The sequence below is a fragment of the Akebia trifoliata genome, chromosome 8 (genome assembly GCF_017979445.1).
Source record: "Akebia trifoliata isolate Shusen 1 chromosome 8, ASM1797944v1, whole genome shotgun sequence".
Taxonomy (NCBI): Eukaryota; Viridiplantae; Streptophyta; class Magnoliopsida; order Ranunculales; family Lardizabalaceae; genus Akebia; species Akebia trifoliata.
The window spans coordinates 50495830-50522361 of NC_141382.1; the positions used below are offsets into that span (position 1 = coordinate 50495830).

The following is a 26532-nucleotide window of genomic DNA, read 5'->3' on the forward strand; positions in this document are numbered from 1 at the left end:
ACGTCTCATCTACTTCATGGACGAGTTATCTCAAACGAGTCATCTTGTCTCAGATGATATTAAAAAAATTTATAATTATTTATTTAAGTATATTATCTATAAATAATTCTATTATTTTTATAAAACAAGGGCACAATATGATTTTTTTTATTTAAATATTTAAATCATAAAAAATACAACCCTAGTTGGCATAACTGAGTTTTACTACCTTGTCCGAGATATTCAAAATATCGTTCAAGTTATCTTGGTTTTCTCGTGAGATCATGTCAAGCTTGAAATGCAACGTGTATCTGTCTCGTTGGTGTACAATATTGAGATGACCCGATCGAGTCATCTTGGCCTTAGATGAGATTTGAAACCATCATGTTATACACTAATAATGATGACGAACTTTTTAGTGTTGGGATATTAATTTGATTTTCGCACTGGGGCGTTGTCCACTTGGAATTGAACTTATGAGAATAAAATTTATTCAATGACTAATGGACTAGTGCACGTCACAAGTTCCTAGTTGCACTCAACCTTAAAAATGTATTTTTATAAACCTTGATTTTGCCTAATCTTACTATTTAGAGCTTATTCATCCTCTCATGATTTCTTCTTTGCTCATGTTCTATTTTTCTTGTGATTGACTTTACTTGTATGTCTTCAACGCCAATTGAAGGTATAGATTTTTCAATTTATATTTAGATTTTGTTTAGAAATTGGTAAAAGCTTGTGCTTGAATCTTATCTCTTCGAATTTCATAATCTCTAATCAGCCCAAAAACAAGTTTCTTTAACCTCACAATGATTTCAAAATCACCAATAACAACCCTATCTGATTTATCAATTTGGATTACATGGTTGACTGAAAGGATTGGTGATATCTGTATACAAATTAAACTAAGCAAAAATTATTGAACAAAAATTAATTTATGCGGGGATAATCGAGGAAAGAAGGACAAAAAAGGAGTCCAATACTTTTTTCTATTATCTTTTATATCGATAGTGCCTAATTGGTAACGATAAAGAGTGATGCGCAACTAGTCAGTCCTAACTGAGTCCTGATCAAATCAACTTCTTATTGGATTTCACCATTTGGATCCAACTCAATCCAATATTTGATATTAATTGAAAATTTTCCCACCATTTTCATTTCCCTTGACGATTATAATAAAATACGTTGATACATCTGATCCAATAAAATTTGATCTAATTTAATTATATTAATTGCATTAATCATCATATGTATACAGTTGATATAACATAGTATTTTCATCTCTGTCATTCCCTCTAGTTCTTGAAAATCAAAGAACGAAATAGGGGGTCGTCAGGTTGGGAGTTAGGGCTGTGCCAATGTCCGATGGCCTTCAACCTTCGGATTTCGGAGTTGATTTTGGATGTCGTATTTTTTCGGATTTGAATTCGGATATGATTATATCCGATTCAATTAATATCGGTTTACAACCCGATTAGATTTAAGGGTCTTGTTAGCTAGGAGCACAATAGATACACTTTGGAAATAGGATTTTGTATAAAAAAAAATACCATACCCTTAGAAAATTTGTTTCTTACCAAAATACCCTCAAATTAAATGCAATTTTAGTCTTCTTCTTCTTCTTCTTCTTCTTCTTCTCTCTCTCTCTCTCTCTCTCTCTCTCTCTATAATGAGAGTGCTGTGCTCGTGATGGTTTTACCATAGTATGTATCGGGATGAGCAAAACCCTCCTTCGTAAGGGCATTTTGCCTTGTATCAGGCACTTTTCAAGACTATCTCCACCCAAACCTGCCCGTGCTGCTCCTGTAATCCGTGTATCCAACAACATAGCCCAGCTTTCCTGCCCGAAACAAGAACCTAAGCCTCGGCAGCTCCTTTCTCTTCCTGCTTTCCCTGCCCAACACCAACCCCTTCCTGGCAAGAACTCGGTCAGCCCTCCTGGGCAACCTGCCCGTATCACCGCCATCACATGGCTCAAGTACTACTTCGATGACATCCCTGCCTCTCTCATTCAATCCCACTTCAACAAGGGCCTCGTAAGTTGAGAATATGTGCTAATTATAATTTTATTTTCTTCATTTCTTGCTTAAATTGCATATTATAGCACCAATCAATTTTGTTTTTTTCGGTCTGTTTGTTGTATCTGTTTTAAAAATCATGATTGGATTAACCTCATTATCTAAAATTTACATGTGTGAACATAAATTAAGCCCATAGTTAAGTGTATATTGGCTATCTACATTACTGTATATAATCATATTGGGGCATTATATAGAGGAAGTTCGCGTGGAAATATAATAAGCCAGGTTAACTACTATGTCTTTAAAGCACACAGAACACTTAGATGAATAATGTTACAAAGTTTAATTAATTCCCTTTTTATGCACACAAAAAAAGGGGGGGGGGGGGGGGGGGGGGGCGAGATTTTATCAGGTGTGCCCATTTGATAGATTTTCCACATGGGCTCCTGGAAAATTTATTCGTTGATAGATTTTCCACATTTGATAGATTTTAGGTTTCAGATCTTATTCATTGTTTTTGGAAACCCTAAGGTACTTGAAAAGGAATAATGTTCAATAAAGATGGGTGTGATTATCAGTGTGGGTTTGTTTATAGGATGCGAGTTCCTCGCCTAGATCAGACCATTTTCAAAATCTTGTTAACTAATTTTGGGCAGGATTTGGTTTATTTGTCAACACAAACAAACAAACTGGAAAACTTCAATTTACTTTGACTCAATTATTTCACTTGGTCGACGAGTTGGGGGCTCATCGGGATAATTTTAGATTCCTTCTTATTTTAAAACTTGCAACTCCGATATGAGCTTAGCGTCTTCACTTAATTCAGGTCAATTTTTACCATAGATTATTATTTGTTATCTGTACTTCCATTCTGTGTATCTTTTAGGTTCAAATGGAATGTTCGGATCCTAGTGATACATCCAAGGGAGAGCAAGCCCAAATCCCATCCGTGAGAAAGGTACCAATCTCTATTTATTTTCCTGTATTTATGTTTTGTGTTTTTTTAACCAAAATTATTTTAAACCACTTTAAGGACCTATATGAATTTAAATTAGACCAAATTTGGTGTCTTTTTTGTGATTCTATTTTGGTTGATTTAGTCTACAACTTGACATTCTACATACAGATTAAACCTAACGAGGTCATGGAGGTTGGGGCAAAAATATATGTACCTGTATCCGTTGCTGAGAGTAAAATTTCAAAGAGATTTGATACCATTCCAAGTGGAACTCTTTATCCAAATGCTGATGAGATAGACTACTTGCAAAGACTAGTGATGTACAAGGCATATTCTTCCTTCTTGTTTCATTTTTATTTTTATTTTTCAGGGGTGTTTGTTGGTTATTTGTTTTCCAACCATTATTGCAATATTTTTCTCATTCTCTTTACGTTATTGTATTTCACATTATAATATGTTGTATAATTTCAGGATTCTGCTATAATGGTGCTCAATAAGCCCCCTAAGCTGCCAGTCAAGGTCAGGGCACATCCTTTGGCCGTTAGATTATCTGCACCATTTGTGCTTGTCGATGATGATTGTTTTGGATGATTGGTTGTTTTATAGGGAAATTTACCAGTCCATAACAGCATGGATGCCTTGGCGTCTGCTGCATTATCTTATGGTTATGAGGAGGGTCCCAAGTTGGTAAGCTCCTACTTGTATTTTATCCGCGAATCCAAAATCCTCCATTTCTCTCATCTTCACAAAAGTGATACCCTTATTCGATAAATGTTAGACAATACTTTAAACAGCTTCCCAAACAGACTTGGAAAATGGGTGTTGAAGAAACATATTTAAAGTGGATTCCAACCCTTGAAATTTGAAAATACAGCACACATGGTGTCTTGAATGTACCCCATTAAACAGGAAACTATGAGTGCTTGGGATCCCTAAGCAAATTCAATTAACGTCACGTGATACAAGTGCATTGGATCAGGATTCATTTGATGGGTCCGATCCAGTAGATCTCTTTGGTCAAATATTAATTTGAGTTGATCATGTTCACTCAGACTTATCTACCTCATTCTTTTGGATGACCATGAAAACAACTGAAACATAAAAAAAAAATGTTTTGTAGTTTGGGTACTTTCCATCATCCTATCTGATTGATTTTTTACCAACAAAATATCTAGGGTTGGACAATCCGATTAATATTTTATTTATGAAAATAATTATCCGTAGTTTTTTTAATATAGATTTACCCATATTGTTTGATGGTTCCTTCTAAGAATATTTTGTTTCCTGATTTTTCATCAGGTGCATCGGCTCGACAGAGAGAGCAGTGGCCTCCTGTTAATGGGAAGAAGAAAAGAAAGCATCGCTCAACTCCATTGGTTGTTCAGTAGCACAAAAAAGGCAAAATCCTCATCTAAGGTACTTCCATGTCCCAATCAATGTCTAGTATTTAATAGGAAAAGTTTAGTTGGGTTATTTTTTGAAGAAATGTGCTAATCAATTATTTAGACTTGGAATGATGCTTGTGAAGCAAGAGCGCAGACATATTGGGCATTGGTCATAGGCTCTCCCAAAGAAAAACAAGGCGTTATCCATGCCCCTCTTTCAAAGGTACATTGCTGAGCAATTGTATCATATATGATGGAATTTAAATGAATCATACAACATTTCATTGTACTTGGTTCAAATAAAGTTGTAATTTAACCATTTTAAAATCACATTAATAAGACCCTTCCATTATTTTCTCCAATTGAGTTAAACAATTGCCATTGCAGGTGGTTCTTAACGACGGGAAGACAGAAAGAGTCATCATTGCTCACCCATCGAGCGTAGAAGTTTCTCAAGATGCTATAACTGAATATCGAGTATTGGGCCCTACGATTAATGGATGCTCATGGATTGAGCTACATCCCCTTACTGGTCGGAAGCATCAGGTACCATGAAATGGCAGTAGAAAATAAAGAAGAAAGGAAAAAAATAGAGTAAGAGAAATTGAGAGAAAAATAGATTATGAATTAACTCTCATGTCTCCATGAAATTATTATTTATATTAAGATAAATTGAGAGTGACAGAAATACCCTCATACAAAGACTGAAAATACTAATAACTATATAATGGTAAGAGTGGAAGACTAACCTACCCTTACTACAATGGCTAGTCAAAGGATTCCACCTCCAACCTTAGGATGGAAATTCAAATGTATATATCATCTAAAAAGTTATAATTCAATTTAAAATGTTTCTATGGTGATTTGCGCAGAATGTGAAAATGTTGGTGTGTCAAATACAAATTTTTCCTTCTTATTTTTCCTCCCCTGTTACAGCTCCGGGTCCATTGTGCTGAAGCACTGGGCACACCCATTGTCGGAGACTACAAGTATGGTTGGTACGTGCATTCAAAGTGGAAGCATATGCCTCGAGTTGACATTGAGCCGATGACTGGGAAGCCTTATAAAATGAGAAGGCCAGAAGGTCTGGATGTTCAGAAGGGGAGTGTCCTTTCCAAGGTTCCTTTGTTACATCTACATTGTAGAGAACTTATACTTCCAAACATTGCAAAGTTCCGCCATGTTTTGGATGGACAGCCTGACAAACACCCAAAGCTTAGCTCGAAACCGGATGTGCTTCGGTTTGTGGCACCCATGCCCTCTCATATGAAGATTAGTTGGAATCTTATGTCCTCTTACTTGGTGTAATACCGTACAATTTACTTAATACCTTATTAATATGATTAATTACCTTTTTATCATCAGATCTGCTATGCAGTAAATCATCCTTGTGCGTGTTTATGGGCAGATTAACGTTATTTAATATTTTAATTTATTGATCTTTTTCATTTCTCTATCTTTGAAGGCCATGTTGGAGGATTTGGAAAAAAGCTATTAATGGCCAAGCAAATCTTTATTTAGCTGTGTAGATGATCAGTAAATTAGATTCTCAACATATGATGACTTCTACCCCTCAGCCTGCTTGAGCTCTTTGCACGGGTATCAAGCGCATGCATATAGATGGTATTATTGAATCAGGACCCAGAACAGTGTCCTGTGCCTACATAATAGGAGCGGTGTCTATGTGGCAAGATTTGGTTGGTGTTTAAAACACATCGGGCTCCGAAACAAGCTGTGCACGCAGCCCTATGTGTTTTATATCCAATCAAAACATACCACATAGACACTATGTTGCTATAGGAAAACATACCCATTGCTTTATATACTATACAAAGTCCTTGTATCTGTGCATATTTATATGATACAAGCCCTCTCTGCCTGTTTAAGGAGCTATTTATATGATATTTTTCGAATTTCTGAGTTACATGAGATTCCAAGCTTTGCCTCCTTTCATGCTGAACTTCTTAAGTCTCCCAAAAAACATGACCAATATTAGAATCAACTTCCCATTATTGCTCCATCTTCCAGAGAACCCATACCATGTATCTGTGCAGTTGTTGTGGGGATTTAGTTGTCGTTTGCAGCTGTAGCCTGTTGTGAACCCCACATTTCCATATGCACTGCATATCATTTGCAACCTCCCCAAGTTTAGAAAAACCCAACGACTCTCCATAAAACCCATTTCATTGTTTCTTTATATTCTACTAAAGTTGAATGGTGGGAAATTATTCAAGTTGTGGAATCCAAAAATTGGGGTAAGGTGTAGAAGATGATGACGACAACGACGACAATGTTATAGTAAATAATTAAGTCAGAAAATGATACAGGGAAAAATCTATAGAAGTCCAACAAATCTAAAATTAAGTTATTCTACCTTTTTTTTTTTCTTTTTAAAATGCATGATTAGGTATTAAAGTTGCTTTTATTTTGGAAAAATAATTTTATAAAAGCTCTAGAGAAGATCAATGGGGAAAAATACTTGCCTGATCACTTCAACAACAATGTTTAAAAGTGTGAAATTGAGAGGATCATCCTTCATCTTCTTCCTCTCAGTGATGCAAATAAGGATGATGAAGATAACAAGATAAGAGAGCTGTGAAAACATGAAATTATTTAAAAACCCTCCTCTTTTTATCTTCTTTTTTTCTCCTCCTCTGATGGGCAAAAAGGATGTATAAGGAGGGAGGTACCTGTAAATTAAACTCATTACTAATGAGATTCTTAACTAAAAGCTTACTCAAATTTTTATTGAATAAGAAAAAAATTGTGATGGGTGGTGGAGAAGGTATGGTTATGGTGCTTTGGTGTAAGATATAATGGTAGGTTGTTATGCACATAATTGTAACACCACAATATACAAAGAGAGTTTCTATTAACACACCAATCCTTTTTGAAATTGAACTAATGGATAATTAAAAATTGGTCTGCCAATAGAATCTCTCTTATTGAAAAGACGAATCAGTATATCAATATACACTTTATTACGATGCAGCAAAAATTCCCGTAATAGTAAATTTTTATGAGATATAAACGATTATTATGGACTTAAGTTTTATGTTTCTGCATATAAATAACAAGAAAAATCTATTGTCCATTAAAAGTTAAAATCAAAGATCGAAGACCCTACTAGAAGAGATGGAGAATAACAGATTTCATTCTCATTAAATTTTTTCAGAAAATCTTTAAAAATAATCTCTTCTTTAGTCGTCTAGTAGAAAGAAGTAAAGGATTTTATTATCATTTTGGAAGATGACATTTTTGTAAATTACATTTTTTTGAATATTTTTATAATATTTATAAAATGCTATCGTACAATAACAACAAATCCTCTTGCTTTTTATCAAAAGAAAACCAAATCAATCGGATTTTTAAAGGTTTTTTTTATGGAAAAAAAATATATATTAAAGGTTCATTGGAAGCATTGGATGTTATAACCCTCAATACCATTTTTTTCATATATGCCCTTAGAAACAATTATATTTTTCTTTTATATTAGGGATAATTATTGCAAAGACCTATTTTTTAAAAATATGTAACAAAAAGTCCCTTCTAAAAAAATATGGACTCTTTAGTACCCAATTTATCAAATATTAGTCTAAAAAGGATTTTTGAAGCAAAAATACTATAATTACCCTTTCAATGATTTTTGAAGTTTAAAGAAATATGTTTATCAAGAATATTTGAACTACTTCTATGTTTTATAATTAATGACATGCCCCTTAACTATGGTCATCTCTTGTAGATAAATTAAAATAAAAAAAAAAACTTATTTCTTTTACCAAAGCTAATAATCTTTAAAACATAGATAATGATGGAGATGAGGATAATCATTATCAGACTGATTTGGTTTATGAATATTAAATTTATTAAAATATATAAATAATTTTAAATAGTTAAAACATCATTTAAAAACTCAACTCGAATGTTCATCAAATTGATTCAACTAAAAAAATTAGCAAGTCGACACAAATTAACCTTACAAAATTATATTGAATTTTAATTTTAATAAATAAAATATTTACTTTTTACATAAATATTAATAACTAAATAAATTGGTCGAGTTTTTTAATTAACTCGCTATATTTTTAGATGAAACACTTCGTAAAGTTGTTAAAAGGGTATTTCAAGTATTTTAAAAAGAAGATCTTCAAAAAATTCTTAATAGACTAATGTTTTATTAAGTGGGACTCAAATGGTCCGTATTATTTACTAGGGGACTATTCGATACATGTTCTCAATAAAGAGTCCTTCAAAGTCATTCTCCCTTTATACTAAAAGACATGTTTATGGTCATTGTCAATGGTATGTTTGTAAATATCACGAAGTCTCGGAAAAATTATTAATGAAGATGGTATTTCTTAAGGATGATAATATAATCTTTTTTTATTATTATTTTATTGTGCTAGAGTGACCTTAGCAGGGGACACGTGGGGAACATCGTGACGTGGTGACGTGCACATTTCCGTAGATATGTTTTACGCATATCTCGGAGAAAATGCATCTACAGTCATGCGCGCGCCACCAAGTCAAGATGTCCCCCAGTGAGGTCCCTCTAGCATTAATCAAAAAGAAACTATGAAAAATAAACACTGATATTAGAGTTTTGTTAACACCCAATGCTTACATTGCACATAAACATCTAGAAGGAAAGAGGGAGGAACTAACATCATTACGACGAATAGAACCAATATTGCAGGTGAGATAATCGATAAATCGACAATGGATTCGCCTGCATGTCTCGAATTAACAGTTTGGAACAACACCCCAACAAACTTCTGATAGGAATTCATCCCATCTAAGGCTCCTGAATTCCACTCCAAGCACGAAAACAGAACAAATTGCACTAATAAGAACCCAAGAACAGTAACAACCAACAATAAGGAATGCATACTAGGGAGCAAATGATCATATCCCATCTCTCTTCCATACTTCAACATATAACTGAATTCAGCTTTTCCAGTAAATCTCCCCAAGACCCATATCACAAGCCTCAAACACGATGGAAACAACATGTTTCCAAGGAGAAGCTGAGGTATTAGGAGCAGAAGGAGACCTGAGTTCTTCTTGAACACAACCATGTTTTCATTAGTTGGAACAAGACCACAGTTCACAAAACTAGAAACTACTGTGAAAATAGAGAATGTCTGTAACTTAATGTTCTTGTTCTTGAGTACATCACTTGCACTTGGAACAAGGCTCATATAAATGAAGACCAATGTAGATCCGCCAATAAGAACAAGTAGAAGATAACCAAGGACAACATATCCTAAGTAAATTTTTTGAATTATACTTCAAATCCTCACTACCCATGATCTCGATATCATTGTTGACGATATTGTGACCCAATTTTTCATTTTTGAAATCGATCACGGCTACTATTTCTAACTCAATTTGATCGGCATCTCGGGAACTAATAGAGTTGAGTTTGTTATCAATTTTATCTTTTTTCTTGAACTTCACCCATTGAAGTTCAAGCATTGAAATGAAGACCTCCCCACCAATTAACATCAAAATGGTTAAAACTACAAGTTGGGTATTGGAAAAAACCTCCATTTCGATCGTGGACATGCTTGAAAGTGTCGTTGCAGACACAGACATGAAGAACATATCGAAATCCTTAGGCCTAAAAGAGTGGGTTCTAGGTTTCAACACCTTTAAAATCAAGAAACCTACTATTGAAACGGATAGAAAGTAACAAAGCTGAATCCAGAAAGGGTTTAACAAAAAGACTAAAGACCGATACAGACACAACATTAGAACACGAAATGATTTGCCTACACATGCTAATTTTATACATGAACAGGTACAAAGATGGTGTAATTTTTTGCCATAAAAAAAGAAAGTTATTCATATTTACTTGGAAGAAAATATGTTGTTTGGTTTATCAAAAAAAAAAAAACAGAATATGTTGTTTGGAGCAAATTTGAAAGCAAGTTGCGGTATATATAAGGAGTTTCAAGTACTCACTGTCTTGTGTATCCCAAGGCAAATGATCTACGGTTCTATGATGGGGGCATATGTCAGGCGGGGCCTCATACTATCACGACTCTTTTTTTTTTTTTTTCGGGGTATCTGTTCATTGTGACTTTAGACAATTATCAATCATTAGATCTTTCCCCATATGATTTAACATACCTAATACTTTCTTCCGCGTAAAACTCATTATTCGATTACATTGTTCAACATAATATTCATATGGTCTTTATCCTATGATTCTTGTCTAATCCTCAAAACTAATAATTGTGATAACTGGGGAAAAAAAAAAAAAAAAGGAGGGGAGGTGGCCGTGGTTGTGCCTTTCACATTGTGGAATCTGAAATTAATGATGGTTCTTGGATGAATATTACATGAATCCTAATAAGGTATTTATAGAGATTACATCAATCAAAATATGAAAACTAGCATAATATATAAATATTCTATTTTATTAATATTCATAATATTGAATATCATAATTATGGGGGGAATTCTTAAACATAGACACGTGGCTCGAGCAAAGCCCGGAAGCAATCATTTTAAGCTCGGATAAATTGCTATATAAGACCGGTTTATTAGAATCTTCGGATGCACGGATGCCTAAGCTCGGATATGAGCCACCCGTCCATTAAGTAGCCCGGACAATGATTGTCTAGGTCGGCGAGAGGGATTTGATAGATGTACCATTGATTGACAGCTCTAACAACCCACATCATGTCAGATCAGCCCTGATCATCCCAAAAGTGGCAGGACAGTTGCAACAACTCCTGCAGCTGACATGTCAGAGAGTGAGCCAACTGCCCTTAGCAAACTAACTGCTCTTGGTCATTTCAAACGGTGACACAGAAAACGATCAAGTTCAATGCTTATAAAAGGAAGAGGATTATGGGTAAAAGAGGTTCGAATTCTTCTTCTCTCAAAACTAAATTATATTAATCAAATTGTCTAACTTGATCATCGGAGTGGGCTGATTTGCGGGTCCGCCCGAGCTTGGAGAGAGGAAAAATGTAGAGCAAATTCTTGCATCTACAATAATTAATATTGCTAGTTACCTTCCATTTGTGATGAGATACATTGATAATGATACAATATATCTCCTGCATCATATTCTCTTACACACATTACCCAGTTAATGAAAATTTAAATAGTAAATCAAGTTGTGTTGGGTATCCAATGCTTCAAACTAAGTAATGCATCACATTCAACGGTGGAGACCAATTCATCGGCACCTGGCCCCCATGACAGTTGTCGCATTTGGATAGTGGTTCAAGCACTTAGGAGTGTTACAAAAGTCGAGGAGAGGTAGTGTTTCTATACATCATAAAATCTATAAGTTTGTGGCTGTGATTTGAACACGTCACTTGTAAGCTTTCTAACCCACATTTAGAAAATATATATACAAAATATGATCCTTTTAATTTTATATCATTCTTCAATATTCTAGAAAAAAAAGTTGTCGGCTTAGCCAGTTCTGCCTTTTCCAGTAAGTTCACCTTGGATTTAATTTAGGAAAAATTATGTAATGGTCCCTGATGCTAATTTTTCTTTTTTATTAGTCCTTTATTTTTAGGGATAAGCTAAATAGTTCATCGGTTACTAAATCCATCTTTTCTAATCAATCCCTCAAACCCATTTCTCTTCTTTTTCAATAGTGAACCATCAAAAATACCATTTTTCTATATAGAAATCATTTTTAGTCTCTAACCATTCAAACTCATCATTTTTGTCCCAAAAAATTAGATTTTCGACATCCTGGAGAATCTTCTAACGAAAAGGATTTGAGAAGGAAAAAAGAATCATTTTCAAGGGTTTTGAAGATGTATGTAAAAAATTAAGATTTTTCAATTCTTTTACTTCGTTTTTGAACATAATGGATTGATGATACATCAAATAGGTTAAAAAGATTTATCCTATAAAGTTTGATTTTTAGTGGAAAAGTCAAGGGCTTTTGGCCTAGAGATTGAAGATGAAGGGCATTTAGAGTTTCAGACCATTCCATTAGTATCTCATTGAAGACCTCGATCAAGGGAAATGACATCAGTTCGAATAACACAAAAGATCAATCAAATTTTCATTTTGAAGAGTATGTCTAAATCACCCTTTATTAAATACAGAGAAAATTATATATAAAACATAAAGAGAGATTGCCTTTTTTTCACTTTTAAAAATGCCAATGAAGTTTCTGGTAAGTGGTCACACATGAACAATTACAGTAGAATCCCAACTTAGCAGATGTCATGGTGTGTAGTGCTGGTTTTCATCAATTTTTATTTTAATTTCTTCTCAAGTGGTAGAAAATTTTATAATGTGAAGACCTAATAAATAGGATAAGGCAATGGTAGTGGTGGGGTATGTATTAATATTAATCAAACATTTGATATTAATCTTTTTTGCATTTGAATATTCCTTCTTTTTTTTTTTTTTTTTTTTTTTTTGCTTTCCTTTTCTTTTTCTCTTTGTGAGGATGGGTGTCTGGGCCGGCTTGCACGCACCAAATAATCCCTCCTCCCCAAACAAGGCTTATAAACGGGGTTTTTAACTTTGCGGTCCGTGGCCACAGATAGTAGCAACCGGTGAAAGTTGAATTTGAGACCACAGGGGGAGTAGACCCCTTGACCCCGAAATGCTACCACTCGGCCACCTAGTGGGGTCACATTTATTTCAACATCCTCATCGTGGTATATTTTTTTATAGACATTTTCGAAATCATTTATTTTTATTTTGTATTATTGTAAATGATGTTTTCTCCTCTTGTTCTTATAAATGGAATGATCTTGATAATGTTTCATGGTTGACTCCAGATCATTGATTTGATTTTTTTTTTGTTAAAATCTAATGTCTTTCGATCTTTTTTTTTTCTTCTTTTTCTTTTGAGATGGTTAATTGTGCAACAAAGCATTTTGTTACGTAACTGACTAATTAGATTTGAGATCTACTAAACAAATCTTGCTCCTCCATTCCACCATTTGGAATCACTTCTCATGTTATTGACAGTTGGCTCATGTCTCATTATCTCAATCCATGTTCTTTGGGTCTTCCTCTCATTCTTTTAGAATCTTTAGTACAAATATTTATTCTAATCGGGGCTGTAATCATCATTGAACTTACTCAAACCACTTCAATTGTCTTTCTCTTAATTTATCACTAGTTGGAATTACTACATTTTCTCAAATGCGTCCATTTTTCATTCATGCATATATGTAAATTGATAAAAGTACCCAAGAAAAGGTACGAAAAGAATGCTTACAATAAAAAAAAAAAAAAGGATGAAAATATTCCATATGAAGAATGAAATTAAATGGCTGAATGTCAATGTGTTAGATAACACGAGCGCAGCCCCCAGCTTCACAGATAAGTACGGCGGTATCCTCTTTAAGCTGACTGGCCAACTTAGGTTGGAGCTTACGATACTCATTCCTGACAAATGAAGCAGCCTCGACTGCATGATTGGAATCAACAAATGCAAGACAGCATCCTCTAAATCCTGCACCACTGAACCGCGCTCCAAGCACTCCAGGACTCCTCAGAATGATCTTGTACAGTTGTATCAATGGCTCAGAGCCTGTAGTTCATAACATCAGAAAGTTCAGTACATGCATTTAATGGAGTCCTAATTTGAAAATGTTTATGCCATTTAGAAAAAGAAATAAGTATAAAATATGAATAAGGTTGCAATATGTAATTCGGGGTAGATACTCGAACATGATTGCAAATGTTGAGGTTTGTCTGGACTCTGGAGCAAATGATTTTAATATAAATGACCGTAAAACTAAATATTCTCTAATGAGTATTCCCAACATGATTGCCTGATTTCATTAAGAACCTCAAGTCCCCCCTCCTTTTTTTTTTTTTTTTTTTCCATTAACGACGGTTTCAAAATATGTAAACTTGTTGCCAACATGGGTTGGGTGTCAGACACAAGGTTTGAAATGCAACCATGAGAACCATAAGCATTGAGATATTAGGATAATACAAGTCAATTTATCATTTGAAAATCTGTTCATAAGTGCATTAAGGGAAAAGAATTATAGATAACTTTAAGTCTCCTTATTCCATAGTTTGGTCTAGTGAAGTATATCTTTCTTTCTGGATTTGTGTGTATGTAACTGAACCGCTTCCATGGCATGGTGAAGGTTAGGGTCCTTTGCTAATAATCTCTGACCTAACCTAATTTTTTTATCGGTGTGATCTCTGCCTAATTTTATCCATTATTGGAATCACCCAATGCTTGACAAAGCAACTGAGACTGAGAGACCTAATGAACGAAGCAACTCCATCTTACCACACTCGTAGTTCTGAATTGAACTTAGACCAGAAGCAGAAATGAGCTTTCCAAAATCTTCCAATTTACCAGAAGCCCATGCTTCAAGTCCTGACATTTCCAGTTAAATCACAAGTTTTGTTAAAGTGGGTAATTATTAGTTGAATGAATAATAAAGAAAAACCAACACCAAGAAACAGTTCGCAAAAGAACTGATAAGAATCCATAGAACTGGTAGTAGTACCTTTAGTGACCCGCATATTTTCTGAGAAATAATGCTCTGCTCTTCTAGCTAGATTAGACTCTAATTTGCACTGCAAAAAAAAAAAAAAATTTTGAGAGACTAAATCAACTTAACAGAACCTAAATTTACAAAGCCAAACTATGCATCAAAACAAAAAAAACCACACCAAACTCAAGAAAGAAGAACACTTTTTTTCCTCCCAGTACTCTCATTTTCTAGCAAATTTTGAAGAATATTCCGGTTGAGGAACAATGTATGTGTTTACTAGCAAATTATGATACTTTAGATAATGGAAAAATTGCAGTAAAGGACAAGTACAGTAATACCTTGTGAGCTTCATAAGCATCTGGTTCAACTGTTTTGACAAGACAACAAGATACCCAAAGTCACTACAAAAAAATAAAATGTACTTTGTTCAAACTTATAATGCTTTAAAGTGACATCAAAATAATGACCATTGCACAGAAGAGGCTCCAGTTGTCCATTCCCAGAAGCGCTGCAAACATAAATAGAGAAGTTTATTTCCACACATCATGCGTGTGCAGAAGTAACAAAGCAACTACTGGGGAAAACCCAACTATCTATATGGCTCATGGACTTATTTTAGAAGGGTGAAGCACCCATGTCCAACACGTGTCAGATTCCAACACTACGGAATCAGGTGCGACAATTATGATGCAGTACATTATGTGGTAACATTTTACTACCTTTGATATTGAATGGGGAAAAAAACAGTTTTTGTTCTATAACATGGAAAGCCAAACAGAGATCTGATGAAGGACTTGTCGATAAAATAACTAGCTTTGAATGGGAAAAAAGAACAATTTTGTTCTATTTCGTGGTTTACTTGTCTAACTTAAATCATGTGTGGACTATCAAACATAGAAAACCGTATGCCTCTCATCATCCAGTTTACTTCACATTCATCACAATCTTCCTTTTCACTGTTGCTCCCCGACAAACAAATTATTCAGACTAGGCTGAGAAGACCAAAAAATCAAACATTTGAAATGTTACGTGATGTCTCGGAACTACAATCTTCATACAACTGAATGAGGATTGAGTCATGAAAATGATGGCATTTTTCATTGGGATGTGTTCAGTCAGAATATAAAAGAATCTTACTCTAAAAGAATTCTAGCAGCCTCTCGGCACTCATTAACTCGGCGATTATATCCAGGATTAGTTGTCAAAGCCTGCTTCAATCCTGAAAATGCTAATAAAATCTTGTATGCCTTCAGATCCTTAGATTCTTGGTTCTTTTGCAACTTCAATGGATGTATAAGCTTGTGTTCCTTAGTCTACACAGGTCAGACTAGATTTATGAGCAAAACTCGCGATAATCAAGATAAATAATTGAAACAGTTTCAGAATGCACATTTGAAACAAAATCCACATTGCAAGAAAATAGAAGAAATAAAGGAAGATACCATGTCATTCTAAAGCCAGATTGAATAGTTAATGAACCCCGTGACAAGATTAAACAAATACATTGAAGATAAACGTTATTAAAATGCAAATAAGATACATAATCATCATTGAAAGTCCAAGTATACAGATGAGACCATTCAGTACACAAGGAAAGAATTTGATCGGAAATTCTTTGAATTAGTTCACCCATTTTTACCCAAAAGTATTTCTTTTTGTTTTTACATAATCAAAATTGCAGTGCACAAGCACTAATAATATTAATTATCTCTTCCATAATCACTGATACTATAGCCAACAATGGCCATTCTCTTAACATCTAAAATTTCTCCTTCATATTTCTATCTACTGTTATCCTTGCTCAATTTCTATTTATAACCCGTCTTGAGTATCGAAGTCTGGAGCTATCAATTTCATTGGCCTTTGCCCCATTTCCACTTCGTCTCTCATGAGCAAGCTATGTTTAATTTTTCTCCTTTTCATTGTACATATCTAAGCTTTTACACGTTAACGTCCCCATGTTTTAAGTGGCAAGATGAAATATAAACTCCTAACTAGCCTCTTGTGGGCCTAGACCCATAGCTCAGTTAGTTTGACACATTGCAAAACAACTTTGAGATCAAGGGTTCAAGTCCAGCATACCCATCCAAAAATTAAAAAAATTGAAAATCATCCGGTCTATTGTGAGAATCAATCACGGAGTACACAAACTAGATTATTAACCTACCAACTTGACCTTCGATAAAAACAGTTCCACAAACTTTGCTATGCTCAAATGCAGATATTAAGAGGGATCAACTTAGAGCAAGTCCATACTGGAAAAACATGAATGTACAATGGAGATACTAATCAACATATAAAAAAAAATCAACTTAGCAAGTAAAATGAAATCACCCTTTTCTTTTCATCAATTTGAGAACATCAAAACCACTACAAATACAGGAACTCAAGGCATTACCTTGCAGTTCATACAAGTAAGACAGCCATAACTTGAAAGCAATATGGCCGATTGGTCCAGAATACCATTTCTCAGACCTAAATATTCATTTTCAATAAGCCTGCAACAGAACCAAAAAAAATGACATTTTGAAAAAAGTAATGTATGAGAAACGTGAGATAGCAGTGCCTTACTCGATGGTCTATAAGATATAAAAAGAGTTTCCCAGTTATCATATGAATTGTAGGATTAGGATCATCTATTAACAAGTGCATCATCAAATGAAAGCAAAGCTGTCACCAGAAGAGGTGGACCAACAAATGAACGAAGAATAAAGCTGATCAAAAGTAACAGAGATCCATACTTGCATTAGTAAGATTTTTCTTAACTTGTTAATGATATAGGATTTTTTTTCTGTAGGATTTCATATTAATTAAGACAGATATTAGAATTAGCTAACAGAAGACACAACTCCTGATAGAATTGAATGAATGAACGGGATAAGTTTAACAGACTCAAAATTTCTGGTATAAGGGTCTGATGATGACGATATTAGAATTAACAGTTTTTTGTGTGTATAAGAAAAATATTATTTTCAATGGATTTAGGAAAGCTTTATGGTTGGTAATCTAGAAAAATAGGATTATGCTATATGTAAACTCACTTTTAGTTGATTTTGATTTTATGGGAATCAAATAATTTAGTAGAGATTTTTCTATCGTCTGATCTTTTGAGTAGGATTGAACAGACCAACATGTATTCATTAGGACTCATGTGCATCAATCCTTCTTTCCACACCAATTATATTATTGCAAAGAGGAGCATCTGATATATTTTTTGAAGAAGAAAAATTGATCTTAAAAAAATAAAAAAGTTTATTAGAAGAAGGAAGAAACTTACCGGTCCAATTCAATATTTTCTGTAGGAGATAAAATTAAATTGTTTGCACTCTCTAGAGCCAACAGGTATGCTACTCCGACCTAAAATAAAGAATAACCGAATAAAGAAAATGAAAAAAGAAAATGAACCACACAAAAAAGCTAACAAAGAAATGGTTATAATTACTACTGATAATGAAATAGTAGATCCTTGATCTCTCTTTATTTTCCCTCTTATACTTCATCTCTTCTTTCTGATAAAGTTTTACTTGTTAATGATCGAGAAAATGAACAGTAGATTGTGGCCTAACGTTATGTTCTAAATTCCGCAAACATTACAACTTCAACATAGAATTGTAAGAACTTAAGAGAATTCCCTTGTGCTTAAAAGAGTTCATTTTTATGGTAAGCTTCTAGTTCTTTTGTTTATACATTGGTAAGAGAAATCTTCAAACAGGAATCGTAAATCTGACCCTAAATTTTTTTATTAGGGCTAGGATGACGATACTGACCTCATTAATTACTATCCCCACTCCTGCTTCCTAAATTCCCCTTACTCCTACCAACAACACCATAACGATTCCATTAAGATTACTTTTCAATCATTCGAAATTTGTGAACATAAACGTTGACATATTTGCACAAAATAAGTTTATTTCTGGAAGTACCGAAAAGTACTTAAATTTAAAACTAAATTTTTAACATTAGAGAAATAGGATATAATAGTTTGTAGATTATGACCTCATTGGATCATAACTGTTGCTTTGGATTTTATTGACTTAAACGGCATGATCACACAAACATTTAAAATGTGTTTCTGAGTTCTGACTATGAGTCCAAGTCTTAAATAATTGTGTATTGGCATGCACAGTACAGTGTACACTATTGACCTTGTTTGTCTAAATCCAAATGGTTGCTGATCATATTATTGTGAGATGCGATTTTATGCTTGTCTTTAAGATTTCCTGAACTTTTAAAGCATATTTCCCATGTTTTCTATGCATTCCATATTTCTGTAATTTTTAAAATTGCCTAATATTTCTTCATTGATTGAAATATTTCCATTTACCTTGCAGCAGTATGTGTAAAAGGTTTCCAAATTTTGGAAGGTGGTAACCAAAAAAGTTAAGTGATTGCAATTTAAAAGAACAAAAAACTTACAGCAGCTGAAGAGCTAAGCCCTGAACTATCAAGTCCCTCAGAACCGCAAATGAATCCTATGATACCCTGTAACAAATAGCCAATATATATAAGTTCTAATAACAAGAAGTTACAAGGATGGATTAAAAAAATTATTTAAAAAATATATATAAACATATTCTTGATAATTTCAAAAGCTTTTCCATGGGGATTTGCATCAAAAGAGCTAAAATCAACATCTCTTGATGCCTTACAAACCCGAGTGAGTTGGTTTCCTCCTCTCTGCAAAGCATACAATGCTCCTCGTGCATAATTTCCCCAATTATTTTCTTCATGGATTATGGATGGATCAATCACATGGGCCTTCCCACTTGTTCCAGTGACATGAAACGGGTGCTGAATTTCATCAATTCTGCACAATCCAACCACTACCAAAAGCATCAATCCGGTAACAATCCCTACAATATAATCTAAAATGCCAAATTTATACAGAAGGAATAAATTAATGAACACCTGAAATGCTGCAGATCAATATTTTATTTATGCCAAGAAGAGTTTGAATGCCATGATTTTTGGTACCATTATATTGCTTATTCAATTAATAACCAAACAAGCCAAATATCATGCAATTCTTAAGGATGATTTTGAGTGAGGTGGAAGAATAAACTAGGAGCAGATTTATGCCAGATTACAAGTTTTTTTTTGTTTATTTTCTTAAAAGAAACATGGATATAGTGTTTTACACAAGTTTTTTTTTCCACAATGGAAATCATAAGTAGACCAGAAGAAATTGCACCAAATAAATGATAATTTTCAGTTCAATAAATAATGATAGTTGGGATTATAACATATTAGAGAAGCAACAATACCTAAATCTCACTTCTCCTTGGAACTGTCCTGACCGAAGTAGAACCTACATCAAGAGTTTCTCTTAATTATCAGGCAGAAAATATATACATACGGCTCAGGCAAACTCTAGTATATAACATATACAAGGGAGTTAAAGAAGGTATATATTTCAAAGCACTTTCAAGTATACAATTTCAACATATATATAAAGGGTTGGATTCCCTTGACTCAAGAAATAACACACAATCTAAATTGTGTAAACACAACATCTGACAGTCCTCAAGAAAAGTTTTCATCAGGGTACGTATTGTTGGATTACGTATAAAAACCTAACCATTGGAGATTGTGCTTAGACGGTCCAGATCATGTGTTATTCCTCAAGTCAACTGAACCTGACCCACACGCACCTAAACATGCACATGCGCACGCACGCGCGCACACACACACACACACACAAATTTTGTGTTTAAATGTGATCTTGTGATTGCCCATGGCACTTAACTAGCCTTAGTATTGCTTCTCTATATTGGATGTCTCTATAGGGGAGGATTTTGCATAGTTTTTTTCATTTTTTTCCTGGCAGGCTTGCACTATTCAGCACCATTAGAGTTCTCTCTGTATACAGCTCCTGTATACAAAAGTTTTTTTCCCCTTCTTATCAATATAATTATCTTGTACCTTACCTATCAAGAAAACAAGTTTGATATGTTGGGAAGTCATTATTCCCGCCTTACCTGTTCCAGCATTCTCTTCAAAGATTATATTTTTTTATTTGATAATTGATGATAAAATCGACACCATTATTCTTCACTAATTCCTTCATGACATCAAAATAAAAGATTAAAAAGAGGACGAGAAGAACATTTGTGATACTTGTTAAACTTTTTTTGTTGTCATCCAACATAGAAAATCGTGATTACCTGAGGATCACCCGAAGCAATAAAACCCAAAAGTATTCCTTTGTCAATTGTCATTGCTGAAACAGTCCCACCCTGTAAGCATTTAAGTAATATAACAAAAAGAAAAACACTTAATAGTTCTTAATTCCAATATCGGAATGTCATAAACAATCAGCACGAGTGGAAAATCCCACACAAACAGGTTAAACAAATTTAAACCCACAAAATAAACCAAAACATGCAAAAAAGATATCCACAAGCATGGATTTCAGGTAATTACACCCATCAGCAAATGGAAATGTGAAACCTATTATCTACCATAATTGACAATGAAGTGTTCAAACAAAGAAATCAAATAAAATGCAGGTGTACAAATAGGAGCAAATTTTACTTGTGTGTGTGTTAAACATTTCCCGTCAACTTCTAAGGCATCTGAAACTTTTGTCTATCTGTGCGATCAAAAAGTTCAATTGACCAAAATAATCTATCAAGGCCAACTATATCAAGTTCACCTAATTTCTATTCAAGTAAACAGAAAATATAAGGTAAGCAGTCTAATTGAACGAATGACCATACGGACTATGTGACTAACATTGTCTAGCAGGTAGACAGGACCTTCTCCCTGACCATCACTTCTGTTGACCAAAATCAAAAGAAACCTTAGGATCTGTTTTCCATTCTTCTTAATCACAATTGTTTGTTAACCAAACTTCACCTAGAGTAACCACCTGTTTTAAGGAAAAACGTCAAAACCACATGAATTAATCAGGATAAAAAATAAAAACAGTAAATGTGACAGTTTTGTGGAAACCCGCCATCCCTGTCTAGAACTGTAATAAACAAATCAAATTACGGAGACAAGCAAAACCTCATAAAAAAAGTAATATTTTAGGATGAATGCGAGCCCTGAGGAAAAACAAGATGCCTCATCATCATCTTTGTCTAACATGTGTTCTTATAAATGGTTTGGTAATTTACAACACTTAGCACTCATCAATCATTATCTATGCCTAACCCCGAATATTTTAGTCAGCGATATAAATCATCTTTCGCCATTCAACTCTATTTGGACCTATATCTTTTGCCAAGGTATGTGACAACATATATTTTCTACTACCTCAATGCACCGCATTTTGGGCATGCTTATCACTTTTTCAGATCCTCTAATTAGCATCAATTCTCCTTCACATGGGTGCTGTTGTTGGCCTTCATTGTACATGCCCAAATCATCCCTATAAATTTTCCTTCATTTTATCACCAACTAGGGCTACCCGAGTAGAGATAAATGTCTGGCAATCAAGAAAAAACATGTTCACATTATGAGTGTAGCAGAAATGAGGATGTAGAGATGAATGGGCAGTTAGACTAAGAAAGAAGTAGAAATGTAATCATTCAAGAAAATTTAGGAAGAGCTCAAGGTTTGGGCATCAACAAGAACAACCAATAATCTAATCTAATCAATAAGAACAATCACTTCGGTGAAACTAAGGTTCTAAAAGGGTGAAGGGAAGGATGAAATGAAGTTGTTTGAAAAGATAGGAAGTCGCATGAACTGACTGAGGATATGTCTCAAGATAGAGTTGAATGAAAAAATTGTGGTTACGGCATAGATGATGACGATGATTAGAACCATTACAAGACTCCTTCAAACGTTGGGGTACATGTCAAATTAAGACAACAATGAGAAATCTTCTTTACTCTAGGAGAACTAAAGTTTTCATAATATAAACGAGGAATATAACCACCTCATTTATATCACATTACCAAAACAATAGGATCCTGCTCTTAGTTGGATACCTATAACAATACCAAAACCACCCTTATATGGAAGGTATCAAACAAGAAGAGAGGATCCTCCTTTTGCAATTGTGTAACTATCACTAGCATCCATCTAATGTAAATACCTTAAACTAACAAGAGAGTAACGAACGAGTGGTGGGCACAAAGGCCAGGGCCTCCCTTCAAAAAGGGAGAGGTCTTGAGTTCAAGCCCCTTCATTGGCCACCCACAGGGATTTATCCCGGCTTACCTAGTATGTGTGGTTCGTGGGGTATTGCGTGAAACTTCGGTGGATTTGGGTAAGTTATACGGTGCTCTAGGAGACCAGAGTCCTCAGTACATCAACCAAATATTGCATTCAAATAGTCAAATTAATATATATTTAAAAAAAAAAAAGATTGAATATAAATACTAACCTGATGATCAATGTGGGCCCCCAAGGGGCAAATCCTATAAGGAGAGACTACAACTCTAACCTCCTCAACACCTCTTCCACACATTTCTGCCACTATCTTCCTTACTCTATCCAACTACAATAAAAAATCAAAAGCAGCAAAAACCATCATAAAACAATGAAAGGGTATCCTAGAAAGAAAATTCACCATTGTAATTACTTTACTACCTCTACTAATTAGAACCTAAAAACCACCAACCCACCACAAAAAGAAATCATAAAACCGTCATTTGAAACTAACAATGTATTTCCATCACAGATACCCACTGAAAAGACCAACAATCTATAATTTTAAAACTACAAACCAGCAACCCAAAGCTCAATTTTTGCAAACCAGGATGTAGATACAGATTTTGCCAAACACCTGTCTGGATTCAAATGTGTTGACCAGAAAGTCAACAAGCCTTTTATAAAAAGGGAAATGTTCAGCACCCAACATTTTGCCCAACATGTTTTGTCGTACATGGGTTAGAAGTTTTGGAATGGGCTGATTTTTGGTGAAGATGATATCTATGGTGAGATCATCCTCACCAAAAATCAGCCCATTCCAAAACTTCCTACCCCATGTTTACAAGTTGAAAAATCGTAGACCGTCCACTTTTTGTAAACCATTTGTGATGGGGTTAGAAGTTTTGGAATGGGCTGATTTTTGGTGAGGATGATCTCCTCACCATAGAGATCATCCTCACCAAAAATCAGCCTATTCCAAAACTTCTAACCCATGTAGGACAAAACTTGTTGGGCAAATTGTTGGGTGCCGAACGGGACCCTTATAAAACAGATAATGCTTCATAGACATAAAAATCTCAAAGATCTGAGTTGTAACTAAAACTCGTCCTCCGAGACAGACGTATCGCCCGAGTTAACTCGGTATTAGAGCAGAACGAGACCAACTCACAAAGTCACTTTTTTTACCAAGATTTAGGACTCATGTTCAATTTTTTTTATTTGTCTCACGAGACGTCTCAAACGCATCGAAAAACTCGTCTGAAACGACTCAGTATCGGGCCTGGACGAGACGAGACGCGAAACCGAGTTTTAAAACCATGGGACTTGTAAGGTCGTTCTTGCACAAATCAATTCGTCCGAGCTGACAGAGAATCAGCCGAGTTATTGAAAAGTGCCTAAAACCCACTGATAGAGCAAAAACACCAAATCAAAACTAGCACCTCTAAACCATACCCACCATAGCAATGAAACCCACAAATCAAAAGAAAAAGAAAAAGAAAAGACAGACCCAGTAAAACTCATCTCAGATCTTGGCCATTTCGTAAGAGAAAACCCAAAATTTTCATCAATTTCAAGAACCCATCAAGGAAAATAGGCACATTGAATATTAAAACAAAATACTCGGTTATGGATCAAATGTTACCTCTCCTTCAGAAGGCCAAGACAAAACACCCATCTTCAAGAACTGGTCACTCAAACGAGAAACGAGAGAAAGGACGCTAGAGTGCTCAACACATCAAGGATTGTGGGAATTATTATAAATAAAAAGTTGTAATCCTAATAACTGATCAATTTTGGTTTTACTAAAATACCTATCCAAATCAATTATTAACCCTAACAATAGAATCCTAATGAAAACCAACAATCTAGCTTCTTGTTGGACCGGGTTTTCTCTTATAGATAACCCAGAACAGAGTTTCTCTATTATTGTTTCTGAGAGACGAAGAAAGTCCAAGACATGACAGTGGTGGGGGAGCCAAACAACATGGACATGGCGGTTAAAATGTCAAACGATTGAAGATTAACCATTATAATAAATAAAAATAAAAAATATATAAATTTTAAAAAATTATTAGATTGCCCCATCTAACAGAAAATATTGGTTTTTGATTAATCTATATGTGGCCAAATCTTACACTTGTAATACAAACCCTCATAGTGAAAACAATGCCATAATGGGTTAGTAGCATGTAATTTTCAGAACTTTTGATTAGTGGTTGAGAGAGAGAAGGGTTTGGACCCCACCATGTGTTGTGCAACAAACCCATAATCCATTATTAAGAATGTAAGGGTATGTAGCATTGAAATGAAAATATTTTGGAGGGAAAATAAATTTCTTGAAAATGAGTTAATGAAAAATTGATTTTTTGAGAAAATGTCTTTCAGTGTTTGAATTCAGCTAAGAAAATTCAAGTTGGGTCCTTAGTTTTGTGGGTGGGATAATTATGGTATAATGACATCAAGAGATGAGAAAATCAATTTCATAGGAGTTTTGGTCAGGAAATCAATTTTTTATTATTTTTTTTAGTAACAAATGTGCAAAAATACTCTTGAAACATGAGCCATGGAGAGTAAATGATTCAAAAATCTGTTCTTCTAATTCTCTACTTGATTTCATAGGTAAAATAAGGCCACATTTAAGTGTAATGTTTAGGATTGGATGTAGTAAAATATCAATCATCTATCAGGTTTATGAAGCTTCTTATATTATTTTTCGATAAGCTTTCTCTTATCGTTTGAGGAAACATGAGGAGTGGGTGAGATCTTATACCCACACACCGTGTCTAGGAAAAGAATGCGAGAAAATGAATTCTGAAGGTATATATGATTGAGCTTTTTCTTGAAAGAATCCTTCTTCTTTTTTTTTCAAGAAAATGATTTTTCATCCAGGCTAGGAAAGTCATTTTCTTGGGAAGTTGGATTTGGAGATATTTTCCATTAACTTTTGAAAATCATTTCTCAGGGGAATAATTTTCCCACAAAAATCTACCATCATCAATCTCATTTTTTGATGAAACCCAATTTGCCCCATGCTCATGCAGAGCCAAGGATTTGTATGATAGTATAGAAAACATTTTCTCAAGAAAATCAATTTTGCTGATGTTTGATTGCACCTACAAAAATGTCAAAAAGAGAATTGGTTTTTAATTTTTGGGATAAGGATAATCGTGAGAAAATAGTTCTAGGATCTTCCTTCTTCATGAGAAAATTATTTTCCACAATGAGATATTCTTTCACCTTCTAATAATGTTTAATTTATATTAAATCTATTTTCATCTCTTGGCATGGAAATGGTGTGAAGTAAGCATAGTTAGTAGTCAATTGAGATAAAGTAATTAGAGATAGCTTCAAGTCTAATTATTTAAGGTCATGTGTTAAATCCCTAAGCCATGCCACCATTATCAAACCAATGTCCAAAGGTCGAAATCATATGTTGTTTGATAATAATAATAATAAGGGACAATGACCACAAAAACCTATTTTTTGAAAATATATACCAAAAGATTCCTTCTAAAAAAACATGGACTCTTTAGTAGGGGTGCATATGGTTCGGATTGATTTAGATTTTGGCAAAATTGAAATCGAATCAAATATGATCGATTCTACAAATTTGA

At 34.2% G+C, this 26532-nt stretch overlaps 3 protein-coding genes across 5 annotated transcripts; 1 reads left to right on the plus strand and 2 right to left on the minus strand.

The window, feature by feature from the left end:
- The first annotated feature begins 1606 nt into the window (after positions 1-1606).
- Positions 1607-5707, plus strand: LOC147397574 (Pseudouridine synthase family protein). The gene is made up of 9 exons (XM_086449355.1): positions 1607-2015; positions 2887-2958; positions 3127-3285; positions 3430-3477; positions 3565-3645; positions 4258-4374; positions 4465-4566; positions 4731-4889; positions 5280-5707. The coding sequence occupies exons 1-9, from the start codon at positions 1695-1697 to the stop codon at positions 5649-5651; spliced, it is 1431 nt and encodes a 476-aa protein (XP_086305481.1). The 5' UTR covers positions 1607-1694; the 3' UTR covers positions 5652-5707.
- A 557-nt stretch (positions 5708-6264) lies between these two features.
- Positions 6265-10112, minus strand: LOC147397575 (cation transporter HKT1;3-like). Its single transcript, XM_086451483.1, is given in 4 exon segments — positions 6265-6463; positions 6827-7033; positions 9009-9616; positions 9618-10112. Coding segments are annotated over 4 exon segments (1494 nt in total). The 5' UTR covers positions 10098-10112.
- A 3305-nt stretch (positions 10113-13417) lies between these two features.
- GALAK (galacturonic acid kinase) lies at positions 13418-24933 on the minus strand. Of its 3 annotated transcripts, XM_086449356.1 has the most exons (14): positions 24561-24927; positions 23151-23264; positions 20977-21048; positions 20077-20120; positions 19466-19619; positions 19229-19294; positions 18090-18169; positions 17211-17310; positions 15950-16125; positions 15280-15320; positions 15151-15179; positions 14825-14894; positions 14602-14691; positions 13418-13881 (listed from the first exon to the last, which is right to left on the minus strand). In XM_086449356.1, the coding sequence occupies exons 1-14, from the start codon at positions 24591-24593 to the stop codon at positions 13637-13639; spliced, it is 1314 nt and encodes a 437-aa protein (XP_086305482.1). In that variant the 5' UTR covers positions 24594-24927; the 3' UTR covers positions 13418-13636. The 3 variants fall into 3 exon arrangements, with proteins under 3 accessions (XP_086305482.1, XP_086305483.1, XP_086305484.1); XM_086449357.1 differs by lacking the exon at positions 14602-14691 and having other exon boundaries at positions 24561-24933; XM_086449358.1 differs by lacking the exon at positions 24561-24927 and having other exon boundaries at positions 20977-21032; positions 23151-23251.
- Between the last annotated feature and the right edge of the window lie 1599 nt (positions 24934-26532).